Source organism: Elephantulus edwardii, unplaced genomic scaffold (assembly GCF_000299155.1).
Source record: "Elephantulus edwardii isolate Elephantulus edwardi_28Jun2011 unplaced genomic scaffold, EleEdw1.0 scaffold00040, whole genome shotgun sequence".
Classification (NCBI taxonomy): domain Eukaryota; kingdom Metazoa; phylum Chordata; class Mammalia; order Macroscelidea; family Macroscelididae; genus Elephantulus; species Elephantulus edwardii.
The window spans coordinates 15509311-15529530 of NW_006399790.1; the positions used below are offsets into that span (position 1 = coordinate 15509311).

General features: G+C 37.8%; 1 protein-coding gene across 3 annotated transcripts in view; it reads left to right on the forward strand.

Annotated features, from left to right (window-relative positions):
- The window catches only part of TENM1 (teneurin transmembrane protein 1), a 795992-nt gene that overhangs the window by 520893 nt on the left and 254879 nt on the right, over nt 1-20220 (forward strand). For all 3 annotated transcript variants that reach the window (XM_006885054.1, XM_006885055.1, XM_006885056.1), the window contains exons 12-14: nt 8914-9099; nt 10707-10730; nt 13392-13538. In XM_006885054.1, the coding sequence (XP_006885116.1) occupies nt 8914-9099; nt 10707-10730; nt 13392-13538 (357 nt within the window). The remainder of the gene's footprint in view (nt 1-8913; nt 9100-10706; nt 10731-13391; nt 13539-20220) is intronic.

Here is a 20220-nt window from a genome sequence, read left to right on the forward strand (position 1 = left end):
TAACAACAACAACAACAACAATGTTAGATGGATCTTGGCTGAAAGCAGACACCACCAGAGGAATGTCTGGTTCTGTTTCACTGACTATGCAAAAGCATTTGACTGTGTGGATCATAACAAACTGTGGCCGACTCTGAGAAGAATGGGAATCCCAGAACACTTGATCGTTCTAATGCGAAACCTATGCTTGGACCAGGAGGCAGTCATCAGAACAGACCAAGGAAACACTGCATGGTTCAAAATTGGGAAGGGTGTATGCCAGGGATGCATCCTATCTCCATACAGTTTTAACATACATGTGCAACAGATCAACTGGGAGGCTGGGCTCTATGAGAAGGAATCAGGCATTAGAACTGGAGGAAGACTTATTAACAACCTGTGTTATGCAGATGATACAACCTTGCTTGCTGAAACTGAGGAGGACCTGAAGTGCTTGCTGCAGAAGATCAGGGACTGCAGCCTCCAATATGGATTGAGGCTCAATATCAAGAAAACAAGGATTCTCACCACTGAACCAATTGGCAGCATCTTGACAAATGGCGAAGAGATTGAGATCATTAACACCTTCCATTTTCTTAGCTCCACCATCAACACTCTTGGTACCAGCAGCCAGGAAACTAAAAGACAAATTGCATTGGGAAAGTCTGCTGTCAGAGACCTCTCCAAAATACTGAAGAGCAATGATGACAGTCTAGAGACTAAGGTGTGCCTGATACAGGCCATGATATTTGCCATTACTTGCTATGCTTCAAAGAGCTGGACAATGACTAGGGATGACAGAAGGAGGGTTGATGCTTTTGAGCTTTGGTGCTGGAGAAGAGTATTGAATATAACATGAACTACTAGGAGAATAAACAGGTTTGACCTAGAGAGGGTGAAACCAGGCTGCTCCATGGTGGCAAGGATTCAGAAGCTTCATCTGATATATTTTGGACATGTTGAAACACGGAACCGATCCTTAGAGAGGGACAGTATGCTTGGGAGGGAGGAGAGAAAGCACAGGAGAGGAAGACCCTAGATGAGATGGATTGATTCAGTGACTGGGCTAATGGGGGTAAGTGTTTCTGAGACGATAACCTTGGCTCGGGATAGAGCACAGTTCACAGCTCCTGTACATCGGGTCGCTATGAGTTACAAGAAAGTCAATGACACATAACAATTGTTGGTTCACTTTTTTGGAGAATGTTAATAACATTCCTATGAATTTTAATGATTCTTCCAGTCAGTTGACCAGGTAGCTATCCTCCAAATTCTTTGGCAAAACCTGGTGAGCATGTCCATGTGTTTGCTGAAGGTATTCCATCATTCATGGAGCCTTATTATTTTTGCCAGTTTCTTCAGAGCAGCTTGAATTTCTTTTTTCATCGCCTTTGCTTCTTAATCATATGCTATTTTTTCCATCTTCCATCATAAGTCCATTAGATTTTGTTTCATGTATTTTAAGGCTATATCTTCATACATGATCTCTGTATTATATATCTCTGGTAAATATTTTTATCATTATGTAATTACTTCCTTTATCCATAATAATGCTTTATGCTTTATAGGGTATTTCATCTGATAACATTTCAGCCATTGCAACTTTCTTTAGCTTGGTATTTTTCTATTTTCTGTTCTTATAACTTTTTCTCTTGTTAGTAAGTTTTCGGCATATCTTTTACAGAGTGATTCTAAATTTTCATTCAGTTCCAGATTCTCTCTTTTGTGCCATGGAATTGGAACCAGTGGGTTTTCTGAGGCTGTAAATTCTAAGGAGCAGAAGATGAGTTCAAACCATCCACCTTTCGGTTGACAGCTCAGCTTCTTGCCACTAAGCCTGATGTGCATTTATAGACTGTCATCTTTTGTTTATATTTACAATATCTTTTCTGTCACTGGCTGAGTTTCTTTATTCTTTTACCTCCTGTACTGATTAGGAAGTCTGATGGCTTAGTGGTAAGAAACTTCACTGCCAATCCCAAAACCTTGTGTTTCTAACCCACCAGTAGCCAACCCAAAGTTCATGGTTAGAATCCATCAGCTGCTCCATAGGAGAAAGATAGGCAATCTCCTCCCATGTCCTTTACTGCCTCTGAAAACCCTCTAGAGTATCAGCTGTGAGTTAGTTCTAACTCCTTAGCACACAACAGTTCTGGTTAAGAAAAGGAGCTCTGGTGGCCTAGTGGTAGGGAACTGCACTGCAATCCCCAAAACACATGATTCAAATCTACCAGCTACTCTGCAGGAGAAGGATGGGCAATCTCGTCTCGTGTGATTTACTGCCTCTGAAAACCCACTGGAAGATTAGCTGTGGATAATCCTTAACTAAGCAGCACACAACGATAACTGGTTAAGAAAGAAGGGAGTTTTGGTGAACTGGTGGTACAGAGCTATGCTGCCACCCCAGAGGCACAGGGTTTGAGTGAATCAGAGCTACTTTGCAGGAGAAAGATGGGCAGTCTTCTCCTGTATCTCTAAAAACCCACTGGAGGGTCAGCTATGAGTTGATTCTGACTCCACGGTACACAACAACTGCTTAAAAAGTTGTACATTCGGTTTCTGCTCTTTAGTGGTTTCATTTTTTTCAAAGATCTTTTACATATAATACATACAGAACAGTATGAAATTTGTAAGTTTAAAGTTCAATCTTTATGAGAGGATTAATGCACCTCATATAACTACAACTGACATAAAAAAATAGAAAACTATCCCTAAAATCCCTGGTGTGCCACTTGCCTCAGTCATTACTTCCTTTTCCCTTGTACCAAAAGGTACAGTAGTATGATCTTGTATCAGGTTTCTTTTTTTTTTTCCTTTTTAAAATTATTTTTTATTTCAAGGAACATCTACAGAGAATTCAGAATTCCATTCATTCATTGTTGCACTTTTCTCACCGCCCAATGAAGGAGTTTTTCTTGTGCTTTTCAAGGAGAGGTGGGCAGGGAGAAAAGTATCAGGTTTCTTTCATGCAGCATTAAATGGTGTGATTGGTAAAGGGCATCCACTGTAGTATACTATTTCTTTCCACGATTTATTATCTACTCTCTTCTTAATAAACATTTGACAGGGGAGCTCTGGTGGCCTAGCGGCAAGGAGCTGCAACTACAATCCCAGAGGCGCACGGTTCAAATCCACCAGATGCTCTGCCAGGGAAGGAGGGACAATCTCCTCCTGTACCAGTCAGATCTGATTTGACAGTACACTCACACAAAAATAATAAAATTTTTAAAAAACACACACAAAAAAAAAATAAAAAAACACACAAAAAATTTGACTTGTCTTCAGTTGGGGTTATTACACTTAATTCTCCTTTAGAAATTTGATACATACCTTTTGATAATTATTTACTTACTTTTCTGTTGAATAAATGCTGGTAATTTGAATGTAGGTTTCACAATATACACATGCATCCATTTTCAACAGATACTGTCAAATAATTTTCCCAAATTGTTAAACCAATTGACACAACCACTCGCAGGGTATGTGTTTTTCCTTGACATCAATTTGTAAGAGGAAGCAAGTTCCGTGGAATAGGGAGACCATATCCTGAATCAGGTGCACTTCGTCCTCAAACTGACATCATTGCTCCTCAATAATTCAGAAACGTCACGGATTGCAGACTTTCCCAGTGCAATACATCTGCTCATCTCCTAACTGCTGGTACCAAGTGTATTGAATGTGGATAAAAGTAACATGAAGTCACTGACAATTTCAAACCTTTCTCCATCTATCATGATGTTGCCTATTCGTCGAGTGGGGAGAATTTTTATTTTCTTGACATTGAGATGCAATCGATATTGAAGGCTGCAGTATTTAACCTTCTGCAGCAAGGGCTTCAAGTCCTCCTCACTTTAAACAAGCAAGGTTGTGTCATCTGCATATTGAAAATTACTGATGAATCTTAATCTGATTCTGATGCTACGTTTTCTTCACAGAGCCCAGCTTCTCAAATAATTTGCTCAGCATAATTACTATTTAATTAATCTCGACTTTTGTAATCACTATTTCTTTCCACCTTTTCTGTAATTACTTAGAGTTAATATTTGGCACACTGATTTTCAGCAAGTTGGAGGTTTTCCCCTATTTTTTTAAATATCCCTATACACTTAGATTACTCAGATATTTTGATATGTGGTACTTTCATCTGCAAAATTTTTTCAAGACATTTTCTAATTTTCATTGTTTTTTATTAGTTCTATATTTTATTCAGAAACATAAATAATTGTTTTCAAATATGTGGTCTTTGTAGTTATCTTTTGGTACTGACTACAAATTTTATGACACAGAAAGGAAATGTAATATTTTGAAATATGTTGCAACATGCCTTATAGGACAGCACATAGGAAATATTTATAAATGTTGTAAGTACACTTGCAGAGTCTGTAGGCATTTTTAATAAAGTAACACTTGTTACTTTATTTATTATTATTATTATTATTAATTTATTTTTTTTATGTGACCTGGTGGGTAAAGAGTTCCACAGTCAATCCAAAGGCAGGTGGTTCAAACCTCCCAGCTGCATAGTTGGAGAAAGAAAGATGGATAATCTCTTCCTATGAGATTTTCAGCCTCTGAAAACCCACTGGAGAGTCAGCTATTAGTCAGTTCTGACTCAATGGTAATGAGTGACTGTGAGTGTGCAATAGAGATCTGCTTACAAAGTAGTTAAAGCACTTGGCTGCTAACCAAAATGTCAGCAGTTCAAATCCATCTGCTGATACAAAAGAGGGGTAGTATGCCTCTGTTATTATGTTACTCTGTTACTATAGTCTTAGAGATCCAAAGAGGCAATACTGTTCTGTCATATAAGGTTCCTATGAATTGCAATCAACGTGGCAGCAGTTGGATCAAGTTTGCTAATCATATTACTCAGATCTTCCATATCCCTTTTGTTGTTGTTGTTCGCTGCTTATTCTATTGGTTAATAAGAGAAAGGGATATTAAAGCCTCTGGCTATCATTGTGAATTGGTCTTTTTCATCTTTAAGTTTCTTCAATTTCGCTTTATATATTTGGCTTAATGTTTTCTTCAGCATTGGGAATATTTGTTAGCCATTATCTATTATTTTTTTTCCCTTCCACACAAGACTGTCAAAAACTCTGTCCAAACTCTGGGCCTCACAGCAGCCTTTACTAGGATTGACAAATTATTCTAGAGGCAAAAGCGACCCCTGATGTCAAGCTCACCCCTTTGTGTTTTGTCATTCTTTTTCCCTCTTGGAACTTGGCCCTCTAGTTTTTTATTTCTTAGTGAATTTCAGTAAGTGTTTAAAATCTATTTTGTCCAAATATTCTGGTTCTTATCAGGAAGGAACAATGAATATTACTTAGGTCAAAATTGTTGCTGTTGTTGTGTACTGTAGAGTCAATACCATGTCATAGCTGACCCTCCAAGTGGGTTTTTCACAGACAGTAAATCACGTGGGGAGAGAGTAAGTACCCTTTTTTCTCCCAAAGAAGAGCTGGTGGATTTGAACCATATGTCTTTGGGTTGGCAATGGAACTCTTTACCACTAAGCCACCAAAGATCCAGGTCAAAATTATTACCCATCAAATTCTACTCCACTTTTAAATGTTTATATAAATACATCTGTTACTTGAATAAATGAAAGCTTTAAAATAAATTGCTCAGGATCCTCCATCTTGCATATTATTAGTAATAAGATGGTGTATTTTCATGTTTATTTTGATATTATGTTATACTTCCCCCCAGATTATCACCATGATGATCTTATATAGACAATGCTTCCTTTCCATTGAGCTAGGCCAGTTGTTGTTGTTAAGTACTGTCAAGTGGGAACTAACTTACAGCTGACTCCTTTAGTGGGTTTGCAGAGGAATTAAATCACACAGGACATTGTCCATCATCCTGCTGCAGAGCATTTGGTAGATTTGAACTAGCTGGCTTTGGATTGGCAGCGCAACTCCTTACCATTCAGCCATGCCTCCTAAATGAATCAACTATTATTTTATGTAGATAGTGTTTCCTTTCCATCACCCTGGTATAGTAGGTAGAGTTTCTTTGTCTCCCACTTGGTGGGATTGTAGCCATTCAAGGGTCTTGGCTATTTTGTAAGGGTCCAACTGCCTATCCGAAATGGGCTCAAAGCCTCATCTCTTTTCCCTTTGTGGACATAAATTCTCAAGCCCTGTTAACCCCTCGAAGCTGCCAGAAAGTTGACTTACATGCTTGCTGGTTTGGCTTTTAGCAACCTCTTTGCTTCTAGTACCTGCTTATTTCTCTTTCTTGCGAGCTAAGGCATGCATTTCTAAAAATCACTACATTATATCCACAATTTCTAGTGTTTCTATTGAGATGGTTTAAGAATAGCTTAGCCTACCATTCTGTCAGTACTCTCATCCTATTATTTTACAGGGAAGAATAAGAATATATATTCCCTTTCGTCTAAAAGCTGTAGTTGTATAAAGCAATGAATGCAGGATGCTTGTCTCTGGTTATTCCAGTTAGTTTTTATTTGATTGACTTTGTCCAATTAGCTGTCAAATCTTTGAAAGCCCTTTGCCAGTTGAGTTTTTAGTGCCTGTATTGGAGTGGAAACAGAAAGTATAAGCCCCAACTCTCAGTCAGACATCTCTGACATACTTGAGACCATTGTTGCCATCATTCTGTTATTTTTTTCTCATTGGAAGGTGACACAGGATAGGACAGTGTTCAGGTTTATTGCTCAGAGGATCTCTAGAAGGCGTACTTGACTCGACGACACCCAACAACACTCAGATTTTCAGGACTGAAATAAAGGGATGCAATTTCAGTGTGTCCTGTGGCACTCAACTAATAAACAAAGGGTTGACACTTTGAACCCAAAAATGGCTGCACAGGAGAAATATCTGACGGAAGATACAGTTTGTAAAACCTGAGAGGGCAGTTTTACTGTCATATGCAGTCATTATAAATGGGAATTGACTCAACATTACCTAATAACAACAGTAGATTCTGTTTCCGTATAATTCTACCTCTCTAACAATGGCACGTAACAACAATAACATACTATGATGAGTTTGGAAGCAGGAGTGGCATCCACTTCCTAAACCACATGCCTCCGGAAACTATGAACTTCGATAAATGTTGATAATTGTAGAGGGGCTTCAGGTCTTTTGTTCATAGGGTCGCTATGAGTTGTGCTCAACTCGAAGACAATCAACAACAACAGCATTTAGTAGGCTGAGCCATTTTTTTGTATTTTCTGGATCCTGGAATTTTTCTTATAACCTAGTAATCTCCCACACAAATTTCTATCATCTACCCTTCCACCCATTCCACTCTGATTTTACAACTATCAGCTTATTGATTCAGCTCTTCCTAAAGTTACCAACAATTTCCATGTTGCTAAATTCAAAGGACTTAACAACATGTATGCAGCATGGACTTCTTTGTCCATTATTAGACATAATTAACTACTCTAGCCTTCTTGATAATAAAAGTGGACTCTTCTGGCTTTGGTTACACCAGAATCTCCTGGATTTTCCTCCTATTACTGCATTCTCCTTTCCAGTGTCCTTGGCAGAGCAACGAGGCATGCAAGTATACTCCAAGACAATCTTTCCACCACCCTTTGGCCACCAACTAATACTTGTAAATAAATTTGTGAACAAATTAATCCAGATTGTAAGAAAACATAATGTTGCTTTTATCAGCATAATGTTTCGCCTGTTGTTGTTGTTGTTATGTGCCGTCAAGTCATTTGCGACTCATAGCGACCCTATGCACAACAGCCCTAAACCCTGCTCTATCCTGTGCCAATCTCATTGTCTCTGACACACCCATCCCGATTACCCCAGTCACTGAATCAATCCACCTCATGGAGGGTCTTCCCCTCCTGCGCTGTCCCTCCACTCTACGCAGCATGATGTTCGCCTACTGAACAATAATTGCCATCTATGAAGTGAATACTTTTGTCTACATGTAAAGAACTTCATTACAGAAATGCTATATCTCAGTGTCTTTCTCACAGTTTTGGAATTAAAGAGTGTGAGAGAAAAAAAATTGACTTCAAGAATACCTTCTTTCCCTTGGTTTAACAAATTGTACTAAAATTTTGCCCTTTATCCCACTTAGGACTCTCCAGCTTCTATAAAGCTTTCATTTTGGCTTCTCTGGTACAGCAGCAGTTTTACTAATATTTCTCAACAGAAAGTCAGTTAGACAATGGAAAGACTGTCAACCTGAGCCAGTATGCAGCACCACTATACAATCTAGATATTGAATGCCATGTCAAGTTCCAAGACTACATTTTACTCAACAAGAAACACAATAAATGTTTAAAATAAGTGTAAACATTGTTAGGATGGACGGAGAAACCAGTTTGATTGGCATTATTGACAGTTTTATCTTTTGTTTATTATTAATTATATCTATTAGAAAGTTGATATCTTGCCGCTTACAGAACTTGTCTTAATGGATAAAGTTGAGGCACTATTTTAATATTGGGATTTTCTCCCCCCACCTTAATGTTTTATTGTGGCATCATAAAATCCTTGAAACATTATCTGTTGTCTTAATGACATTTTTCTTGAAAACCACTTGACATTTGTTTGGCATTGCCTTTGCTGCTAAGCCAAGAATGCCCTTATTATTCTATGGACATCTCAAGATCTATTTGGCTTGGAATTTTATAGCAATATATTTAATTTCCCATTTTATAGAGATCTTTGTAAGTTTACTCAAATGCTACAAGTTTTTACAATTTATTTTGTTGTTGTTGTTTGTTGTTATGGTATACCATTAAGTTGGAAATGACCCAGGGCTGACTATCTGGCAGGTTTTCAGAGGCAGTTAATCACACAGGAGGAGATTGTCCATCCTTCTCCCACAGAATTTTTTTTTTACCTAAAATATAAATATACATTTAGAGTCTTTCAAAGATAATGGATACTGGGTTTAATGAAATATACCTTCTTTGACTTTTTCCAACAGAGCTCTGCACCATGGAGTGTGGTAGCCATGGGGTCTGCTCAAGGGGAATTTGCCAATGTGAAGAAGGCTGGGTGGGACCAACGTGTGAAGAACGCTCCTGTCACTCTCACTGTGCTGAACACGGTCAGTGTAAAGATGGCAAGTGTGAATGTAGCCCCGGATGGGAAGGCGACCACTGCACAATTGGTAAGTACCACCCTATGTTAACAAAGCACATTGGACTCATTGAAATACAGCCTAATGAGTCAATACATTCAGGCTTTAGAGGAATTTGAGGTTGGAAGAGAGGATGACTCGGAGGTCTGGACACAGTTTGAATGGTTTATGAACTGGGAGGTTTCCAATTCTATTGGTGATCCTCTGCTTATTTCTTGACTTGTTTCCTTTCTCATTACTTTAGTGCTCCTTATATTTTTGGGTTTCAAGTCTTTTGAGTTACTCAAATGAGAGATGATACATTGGGAGCAAAGTATCATTAGTTAATAAGAGAAGTGTTTTTGTTGTGAAGGTAACATTCACTGCCCATTTTTCCTTTTGAAAAGTGTAGGTTGTTTCGGTTGAAAGCACTTAGAGGCTATTTCATTAAATGGAATTACTTTAACAGAGGCTATTCGGTATCATTAGGGGCTGTCTTTAATGTATATGAAGAAGACACTCCTGACCTACCAGTAAGAGAACATCTGGGTTGAATTGTTTCTCCAGCAGTGCAGAGTGTTCGCCTTGAAGCATCTACCCTCTCTCATCCTCGTCACACATTTCCAGGTTATGGCCTGGAAAATGCTCTGTGGACCTGGGAAAGTCTATATAATTACTAATCACTATGTGAGTGCAATATATAAAAAGTAATAACAGTAATGATAGTTTCAGTTATAAAATATTTTCCTTTTATGAAGAGAAACTAAGTCACTGATTAATAGATATAGATATATATTATATATCTATTAATCTATGGATCTATGTATATACCTGTCACAATAGTTTCTGTTCAAACAGAGAGACAAGTACCACTCCCACTGTTAAGCTAATGAAAGTAGTCACAGACTGTTCCATTGACATTCCATAATCAAACAGAAAATTCATATTGAGCCAAGGCAAGCATAGGCCTTTGGATAACCAATTCATTGCTTGTGGAATTTCTACATACATACACTCGACTCTGCTACAGCCTTCACTTTTAGGTGAAAGTATTTTGTTATAATGGTTGGAACCTGCCAAAATAATGTATAATATATATATATCGCATACAATCTTAATAAACTACATTGCTATAGCGCTAAAGAGATGGTAAGTCTTGTTCTGTAACTGTGGAGGATATTTAAGATTCATTAAAAAGGTGGTGAGGGGTGAGATGCACATGCAGCTTAAGTAATTACATTCTTGCACTACAGTAAGTTTATTGCCTTCACATAAGAGGATTTAAATATTGTGATGATTACCAAAGGTGGTTACTTCAGCACTCCCTTCTGAAGATATTACTAATAAGAAGTTCAAGCTAGTGCTCTTTCACGGAAGTTATTACTGAGATGTAAAAATTTAGTTCTTATACTTTTAATGAAATATGACACTTTTTTAGGAAGCCTAATCGAGTTTCTTGCAGAAAAGCCATTAGTATCTTTCCCATGGAAAATATTATTCATAAACTACACAGGCTAGTGTACCAACTTTTGAGCTGCAGGCATTTCAATGGTTTGCAGTTTGCCATTCTCCTCTCGGGCAATAGGCAGCCATTAGTACGTGTTGTACAGCTTTGGTCTCCTAGAAATTCATTCAATCATTCTTTTCTTTCCCATTAGCTCACTACTTAGATGCTGTCCGAGGTAAGCTTTCTTCCTCAGTAATTTTATAGCAGAAAAAGAAATTTAAAAGATTATGTGCATGTGGGAAAGAGAGGGTGGGGGATGTTTATTGTTATTGTTTCCCTCTTACCTTGACAGTCATGGTGAAGTATGTAGTCATATTGTCAAGTATGTGATGTAAAAACCAGCCTAAAAGTAATTTGGTTTTCCAATAACAAAAAGTTGCTTTGGCCCTTATGTCTAGGGACCGTTTTTCCTTGTCTTTGTGCTGAACTGAGTATGTGTGTGTGTGTGTGTTTACAGCATAAATAAATATTTTAAAAGGTTCAAGTAGACATCGGACTTTTTTCTTTAACATGTCAAAAATATGGCTCAAAGTCCATGTTCAGTATCCTTACAAGGGCAAAAGTTTTGTCCCAGACCTAACTACTTCATCATCCATTGCATTCAAGGATCTTCTGCTGGCAGAGACTCTGAGTTTTTCTTCATATATCTCTGTGATGGCATGAAAGGCCAACAGTTCAAATCTACCAAAGGGGAAAGATGAGGCAGCCTGCTCCTATTAAGAAATTCAATGGAGGGTTGCCAGGAAGCAGAAAGCACTCAGAGTGAATGTAATCCACATTATCTTTAAATTCTCCTTCTTTATTATATATCTATCAACAGTGGAATTATTAAATTATATTCTCACAGCTATCTCCATTCTCAAATCTATGTCTAAGCATCAATATCTATATAGATATATAGATGATATATCTAGAGATATAGATGATATAGATAGATATAGATGATATAGATATAGATATAGATAGAGATAGAGATAGAGATAGAGATAGAGATAGATATAATCTCAGTATATCAGGAGTGGCATCCACTTCCTAAAAAACACGCCTCTGGAAACTTTATGAACTTTGATAAATGATGATAGTTATAGAAAGGCTTCAGGCCATTTGTTCATAGGGTCGCTATGAGTCATTCTTGACTCGACAGCAATCAACAACTGTGTGTGTGTGTGTGTGTGTGTGTGTGTGTGTGTGTGTTTTCATGTTACCTCTACTTATTACTCTGTATATGTGCATATGTTTGTTGTTGTATATTGTCAGGTTGGAACTGATTCATAGGTCACTCTCCAGCAAGTTTTCAGAGGCAGTAAATCACGCTGGAGGAGACTACTCATCTCATTCCCCCAAAGCAGGGAGTTGACTATGATTCATAGCAACCCTATGAACAATGAATCTGAACCCTCTTCTATCCTGTACCATCCTCATCATCTCTGATATACTTGAACCTATTGATACATTGTGTGTGTGTGTCTGTGTTTGTGTGTATAGATTGCAATAACTACTAGAGTCCTTTTTAAAGCTTTCTGTTCCTTTGGAAGTGTTGATAGTAATTTGTAAGACCATTTGCAAAGAACTATGAGGTTTTTATACAGATAAAACACAAACCTTTTCCTTTATAGTTTTCCCCTTTGTACTTCTGGAATTTTCCTTCAATGAGAAAAAAGGGAGAGAATAGTAAAACCCAATTGATACTAATGAAATTTCTAGAAGTTGTATGCCTTATTGTTGCTTCATTCCCCACCCTAATGAACATGCATGCAGCTGATGCTCAGTTGCCCCTTGAAATAGTCCAACTTTGAACTGCCAATAGATATGAAGAGTAAGGCATCTCAGAGAAATTAAAAGTATGAAGAAGAACCATTGTAAATGTTTGTGCTTTACCAATGTATAAAAGTCTTTTAAGCTCAACAGTTTCCTCCAGCATATATTTATTTGGCATCTTTTGAGAACATACTCTATTTGTAATATTATGCTAGCTTCTGAGAAACAAACGAAACAGCCAGTATCTCTGGGGGCCTTGTGGATAAGAGGTTGCTCAGCTAAACAAACCAATGGCAAAGGGACGTGATTCAAATCCACTAGCTGCTCCCGTACGATTTACAGCCTCCGAAAATGTACTGATAGATCAGCTATGACTCAGTTCCCACTGAACAGCAATTAGCTTTGGTTTGAATGTTGACAGTTTGTTCTTTAAGGGGTTTTGTTTGTCTGTTTGTTTGAGTTCTGAGGGAGATGCCAGAGAAGTAAAAATTCAATCCTTAGCCACTTGAAGAGAAAATAGTCCTAAATACAAAGCAATTGTAGCACATTTCTGAGGCATCATGTGAACAAATACTTTATAGTGTGGTCTGAACTGTATAGGAACAACCATACCTACGTCCTAAGGCTTCCCAAGGAGAAAATCAGCACAGGCTAGGGATAGTTAGAGAAAGTTTCTCTTCATAGACATTGCTGTCTTTTACCAGCTTGTATTGATTTTAACTACACTCAGCACTATTTATCCAGTTTTGCTTGAAATTAGGAAATAGTTTTTTAAAAAAATTAAAATAAAAACATTTCTTGTCCCCACCATAATTTCCATTCTATGTGAACCAGAGGTTGGGAATTGGGGTTAGCATTAATAATACTTAATTGGCTCTCTAAGGGAAAGCATTGCCAAGTAAGGGATAACAAGTTCCCTGGGAAGGTTTTGCAAGCGAGCAAGTCCTTCCTCCACCTACTCACCACCACATCTGAATGGAGCCCAGATGATTAGATGCTTCCCTATGGACAGGCGCATCATAGTTGGTCAAGCCTCTTCTGATAGCACCATAATTGTTGTTCTCTGATCTCTTTTCAGATGGTTGCCCGGGACTCTGCTTTGGAAATGGGAGGTGTACCCTGGATCAAAACGGTTGGCACTGTGTGTGTCAAGTGGGCTGGAGTGGGACAGGATGCAATGTTGTCATGGAAATGCTTTGTGGTGATAACCTGGATAATGATGGAGGTGAGTCGTTTAGAAAATATTCATAAAAGAAAGGAATGGCCCAGACTCCAGTATAGTAGGGGCTGACCTGGACAAAGGTGAAAATTAGGAATCCCCAACATAAATGGTATTAAGCTTATTAAGTATCAATAGTTTTTAGAGGTCTTAATTGTTGAATATTTCTTATGGCAAGGAAATGCTCTCGATTCTTTGTACAAATCACATCTCATTTACTTAGCACAACAATTCTCCAAAATATATTGTTGTTGTTGTTGATGTTCTTGTTGATTGCCTTAGAGTTGAGCACAACTCATAGTGACCCTATGAACAAAAGGCCTGAAGCCCCTCTACAACTATGGACATTTATCAAGTTCATAGAGTTTCTGGAGGTATGTTGTTTAGGAATTGGAGGCCACTCCTATAGATAATATTCTTTTCCTTGTTGAGAAGATGAGGAATCTAATGTTGAGGCAGGAACAGGTTGAGTGACTTTTCAAAGGTCACCCAGCTGAAAGGTAACAAATTCAAGGTTGCACTTCAGGGCTGTATAAATGCAGTGTTTGCTTAACTGCTGCATCACATTATCTCCGATACTTCTGGCATTTATTATACAAAATTAAATTTATGGGCCATTGTTCAAGCTGTCAAATGCTAGTGTAGCTTGCACGAGACTGTGAAATAACTTTCTTTGTTCTTAGTTATTTAGAGCTCCCTCTTGTGTCTCTACCTTTTAGTAACATTTTAATATGTTACAAAGGATAAAACATCCGACAATGCACAGTACCACTTTTTTCTATTTCATGCCAGAGCTGCGCATGATGTTTTTCAAAACCATAGGTGACCTCAAGGCCTCAAACAAAAGCAACTAATGCATTGTACAATCAAGCCTCAAAAACAGCGCCTGGGAGCCTAAAACAGCAAATTCTTAGTTTTTCCTCGAGAAACTAGGACCTTAGCAACATCAACAAAGTGTTTTTCTAATTTCTGAATATTAGCTTAAAATGAAGTAGATCATTAAATTGGGCTCCTCTGGTTTCTGTATTTTTCTCACACAATTGCATGCTTTGTCACTTGAATCCAAATGCTGGCCTTAAATCAGTAAGGTGCCAATCATGTTTTAAGCACTAAATAAATTGGCTGTAAGAGTTTCTTCCTTTCCTTGTTTTGGCTATCATTCAACCTTAACAAAATGTTAACAACATAGGAAAATTAAGTGGAAGCAACTTTGTCCATAAACCACAGGGTTTTGAAGTCCTATTTCCTGGGTTCAAATAACAGCTCTGCCACTGACTTAGTGTCTTTATGACTTGGGAAAAACTGATAGTTTATAAATGGTGTTATACTAACATTAACTCTCTAGTAAGGTTGCTGTATATATGAAATAAAATAAATTAATAGATGAGAGCCACTTAAAAGATGGTAAACCCTGCCAGAGAAACAGAAAGAGATTAAACTTGGAGAAACAGACCATTTTCTGAAAGGAGATCGCTTCCCATTTAAATTGAAAACATTGTTTGTAGTTAAATTTGCAAATAGTACACCGAACAACTATTTAGTTGAATTTTGGGGCTCTCCTAGACTCATCTTCCTCTTCCTTCTCTTTCTCCTTTTTCATTATAAGACCCTTACCTGGTATAAGCTCTTCTCTACACCCATCACTGTGTTCTACCTATATGGTTTTCTTATTACATGTGAACATGATCCACAACTCACAGTTATGTGTCCATTTATAAGGATAATAAGAATAACAATATCAGTGTCAATACAATGCTTTATATTCAGGTTTTAATGCATATCAGGTACCATTCTAAATCCTTTATATGGATTATTTATCTTAATCCTTATAAGCCCATAAGATAGAAACTATTAACTATACTATACAGATCAGGAATTTGAGGCATCGACATATTAAATCAATTGCTTAAGATCATGTTGTGTTGTTGTTATGTGCTGTCTGTCGAGTCGCTTGCGACTCATAGCGACCCTCTGTACAACAGCCCTAAACTCTGCTCTGTCCTGTGCCAATCGCACTGTCTCTGATACACCCCTCCCGATTACCCCAGTCACTGAATCAATCCACCTCATAGAGGGCCTTCCCCTCCTGCACTGTCCCTCCCACCTGCAAAGCATGATGTCCCTCTCCAAGGACCGGTCCCTCCTTACAACATGTCCAAAGTATGTTAGATGGAGCCTTAGAATCCTTGCCTCCAAGGAGCTACCCGGTTTAACCCTCTCCAGGCTGAATCTGTTTGTTTTCCTAGCAGTCCATGGTACCCTCAATACTCTTCTCCAGCACCACAGCTCAAAGGCATCAATTCTCTGTCTATCCTCCTTAGTCATTGTCCAACTCTCTGATGCATAACAAGTGATCACAAAGACCATGGCCTGTATCAGATGCACCCTAGTCTCCAGAGAGAAACCATTGCTCTTCAGTATGGTCCCTAACAGCAGACTTTCCCATGGCAATATGCCTTTTAATTTCCTGGCTACTGGTGCTGAGAACTAAAGCTATGAACAATCTCAATCTCTTCACCATCCATCCTGATGCGCAAAATCATATTAGCAAGGAAAATACAGAACAGAATTTCAGTTGCATATGGAATCCCAATCTTTTGGAGCTGTGGAAGGTGGATGAAAGCTGGAAACTATTGCCCTGAGATAATCTATAAACTTTAAGTGGAAAAGATCCCATGAAGTCTTCTTAAACCAAACAGCAATCTTGCTTAACTAATAATATTTACTTTTAGCACTGTGTTCTTATAATATTTATTTAATTAGAGCATATTGACAGCAAAACCCAGAAAAGATAGATAGGAAGCTTAGGGGGTAGTGAGTTTATGTTAATAGAGGAGAAATAATTCAGAAAAAAAGAAGGTAGAAATGGTTGTATAACTTGAAGATTATAATTAATGTCACTGAAGTGTGTATGTAGTAATTGTTGAATTGGTGCCTGTTCTGCTATATATATTTCCAGTGACAATAACGCCAATTACAAAACAGTGTTCTTTAAAATACAAAAATTGCCATACAGCAGGTATATGATAAAACCAAGGTGCAAATCCAGGTGCTTTGACTCTATCCATAAAAAAAGATTTCAATAATAACAGATTTATCCATTTGTATATTGGTTTAAAGTGTAAGTAACAAGGTCCAGCCCCTTTATATTGAACAGTTCCACCAGAGAAGGGACGAGGATGAAATGAAGAGGCAGAGAGACTATCTGCTGATGGCGAATAGCAGAGCTTTATTCTCTAGCCAAAGTAGATATAGGCTTTTAGAAGTACCTCTGCTGTAACAATTGCATTATCTCAGGTTGTCAACTACTAGGCAATAATTAACATTTGCAAACCTCAGCACAATACAAGGGTGTTGTCCAGAATACCTTATTGTGTGCTTTAAGGAACAAATGGTTTTGTTTTATAAGAACACTGCATTCTTTAAGGTTTTAAGGTTTAAGATGTTTGGTCACTTATTTTTTAACATCCTACTTCCTTGAGGTGTTTATTGCCAAGCAGATGTTCTAGCCAAGATGGAGTTAGTTTTGCTGGTCTTACAGTACAGGGTTAATCTTGCTTTACAAGTTAGCGTGTCTCCGACATGTAAGCTCTGAAAATACATTAAGAACCCATGCAGTTATACCCATTGGTTCAGTCAGGAGCAAGCCAAAATGCTTCCTGTGTTAGTAAAGTACTGCTGGATTAAAAAAAATATATACATATTTGAATATTTGATTGTTGAGCATGTTTCAGTGCATCGAGATCACATCTAGGCAACCAAAATTGTTTCATTAATGAGTGAATAAAATATTAATGAATCCATGGATTGATTACCAACTCTCAGTGCTTGTGGATATAGATACAAAAGGTATAGAAGGTTTTACGGAATGTGTATTAATCTCCCAACATTCCTTAAAATCTGCATCTTTGTATGAGTTTAAAAAATCAAAGACTTTGATATAATTTCAGTATAGATTTATGATTATTTCTTTAGGGAGCAGAGAGGGAGGGAAGCTCTGGGACACTCCAGTTACCTATTTTTCTTCCTTTAGGAGGATTAAGATGATGGTGATGATAAATACGGATTCCATTCTACCTTGAAATGGAAAGATAGATTGAATAACTTTTGAAAACCCTGTGACTATGATTTTTGGCCCATAATTCCATTTTTACTGCTCAAATATTGTCCTTAAGAATATAGTAAATGCACCGCATTTTATGCTTTCACTTAACCAAAATGCACAGATATGTTTAGTTGAATATGATGAGTATTTGCATTCTTGTTTGTACGCGTGTGGATATGTATGTTTTAATTAAACCTGAAAGTGCCAATTGAATTTAAAAAAAAAAAGGCTCTAATTTTAAAAATGGGATGCTTAAGAAATCTTCCCAATCAAAAAGGAGGGGGGGGGCGGGAAATCACTTTCCAGCAGTTGCTTCAAGTACCTGCTACCTGATTACTCAATGTTATAGCTGATCCTTAAAGAATTCCAGGGTTTTTTTGCATTCTAATAAGCTATGCATACTCATTAGTAGTGCTGTTCCTTTCAGCAGCTTTGATTTTAGTTACATTCTGATTTGATGCTTTGTGACACTTGGTAAATAATTAGGATACGAGGAGTATGTGGACAAGACAGTGGTCTTGTCTTAAGAGCTCCTTGAATACGAAAACAGAAGCAGAGACAAAACTGACTTTGGACTTCTTTTTCTTAACATGAGAAAAAGGAAAGGTATTCATTAGAGATATAGTTGTTGTTAAGTGCCGTCGAGTTGTAGATGACTCACAGGGACCCTATGAACGAAAGACCTGAACAATTGTATAACTTTCATCATTTCTCCATGTTCATAGGGTTTCCAGAGGCAAGCCATTTCAGAAATGGATGTCACTACTGCTTCCATGCTAGTTTTAATCAGGAACTTCACCAAACACTGTCCACCATGGGTAACCATTATCGCATTTGGCACATCAGCGTCACAGTATTTAGCATCACAGCAACCATGAGTTACCTCCGTACAGCAATGCACACACCAGTGCTAGATGACGTAGAAGAATGTTTGACAAAAAAACAATTTAAACCAGGCCTGAGGGCTCCAGATTAAAATTACCCACCTTGCGCGTGGTAGCATAACTTTTCATAGGGATGTAATAAGTAACGCATACTAAATAATTACTCTAGAAGACACAAAGCTGCTGAATTTCTTTACTTCATTTATCCCTGATGTCTATAATCCCCATGTGCACAACCTTGTATTTGTAGGGGAGTGGTTATGTTTTTAAAGTTTTTTTATTAATTATAATTAACGTTTACAGAGACTTTGGCTTTCCATTCATTCATTGTGCCCAGGAGTAGTTGTAACACAATCCAGATAAAAAGGTGGGCAGGGCCTAAACCATAAGGAACAGTGTAAGTTTTGCTATATATTTGATTCTGTGTTATTCCCTCTAGCCACAGGGAAATGAAAACACTCACTGATATTCTGGAAAGATTGTCAAGGAACTTAGAAAGATGTCAAACAAGAGTGTTTAATCAAAATGGCCTTCCTCCTCTCCCCAATCTTTTATGTATTTGGTACACATTCGTCCAAACTTTTTTGGAACCAGCTCCTCCAGTCGTCTATTTTTATATCCATTGGCAAAATCAATAAGTTAATTGCCTAAAAGAGAATGATCTTCTAGGAATCATTCTTCCTAACAAGTCGCTATTCATTAACAGCAAGTAGCTGCTTGCAAAGCCTGTTTTATAATGTAGTGTTTCTAGATCTAGAAATCAGCACCATGGGTGAGTTATGAACACATATAAGCTCATGGATCAATAAGCCTCATGTTTTGAATGTCACCAGCATGCTGCAATGCACCAACATGCTGCCGTGTTTAATAAATAACAAAATGAAGCAGAAGGAGCAGCAAATTGATAACATTTGCTCCAGTTAGAGCTAGGTGTTCTCCTCACATTTGCTTTTAAGAGTTGGTGAGGGAGAGAGAGAAAAAAAAATCTAGTGTCTGAAAGCATGTTAGTAATTATTCTCTTCTGATAGGACACTCTTATTTTCAAGAAACCCATTTATTAAGAGGTCATCATTTAATTAGGAGACCTTACACGTTTTTTAAGAGACATAAACGCACGTTATATACCTGGACTTCACCGGATGGTATGTATAGGAATGAGATTGATTACATCTGCAGAAAGAACCGCTGGAGAAGCTCAATATCAGCTGTGAAAACTAGGCCAGGAGCTGATTGTGGAACAGACCACCAACTACTCATATGCAAGTTCAAGCTGAAGTTGAGGAAAATTAAGCTAAGTCCACAGGAACCAAAATATGACTTGGAATCTTCCCACCTGAATTTCAGAACCATCTCAGGAACAGGTTTGAGGCCTTGAACACGAATGAGCGAAGACCACATGAGTTGTGGGAGTTTATCAAATGTATCATCCAAGAAGAGTGCAAATGTTCACTACAAAGACAGAAGAGGAAGAAAAGACCAAAATAGATGTCAGAAGAGACTCTGAAAATGGCACTGGAGCACAGAGAAGCCAAATCAGAGGGAAGAATTCAAGATACTAAAGAGTTGAATAGAAGATTTCAAAAGGCAGCACAGGACGACAAAGTAAAATATTACAATGGAGTTGGAGTCAGAAAATCAAAAGGGCCAAACTCGCTCAGCATTTCTTAAGCTCAAGGAACTGAAGAACAAATTCAAACCT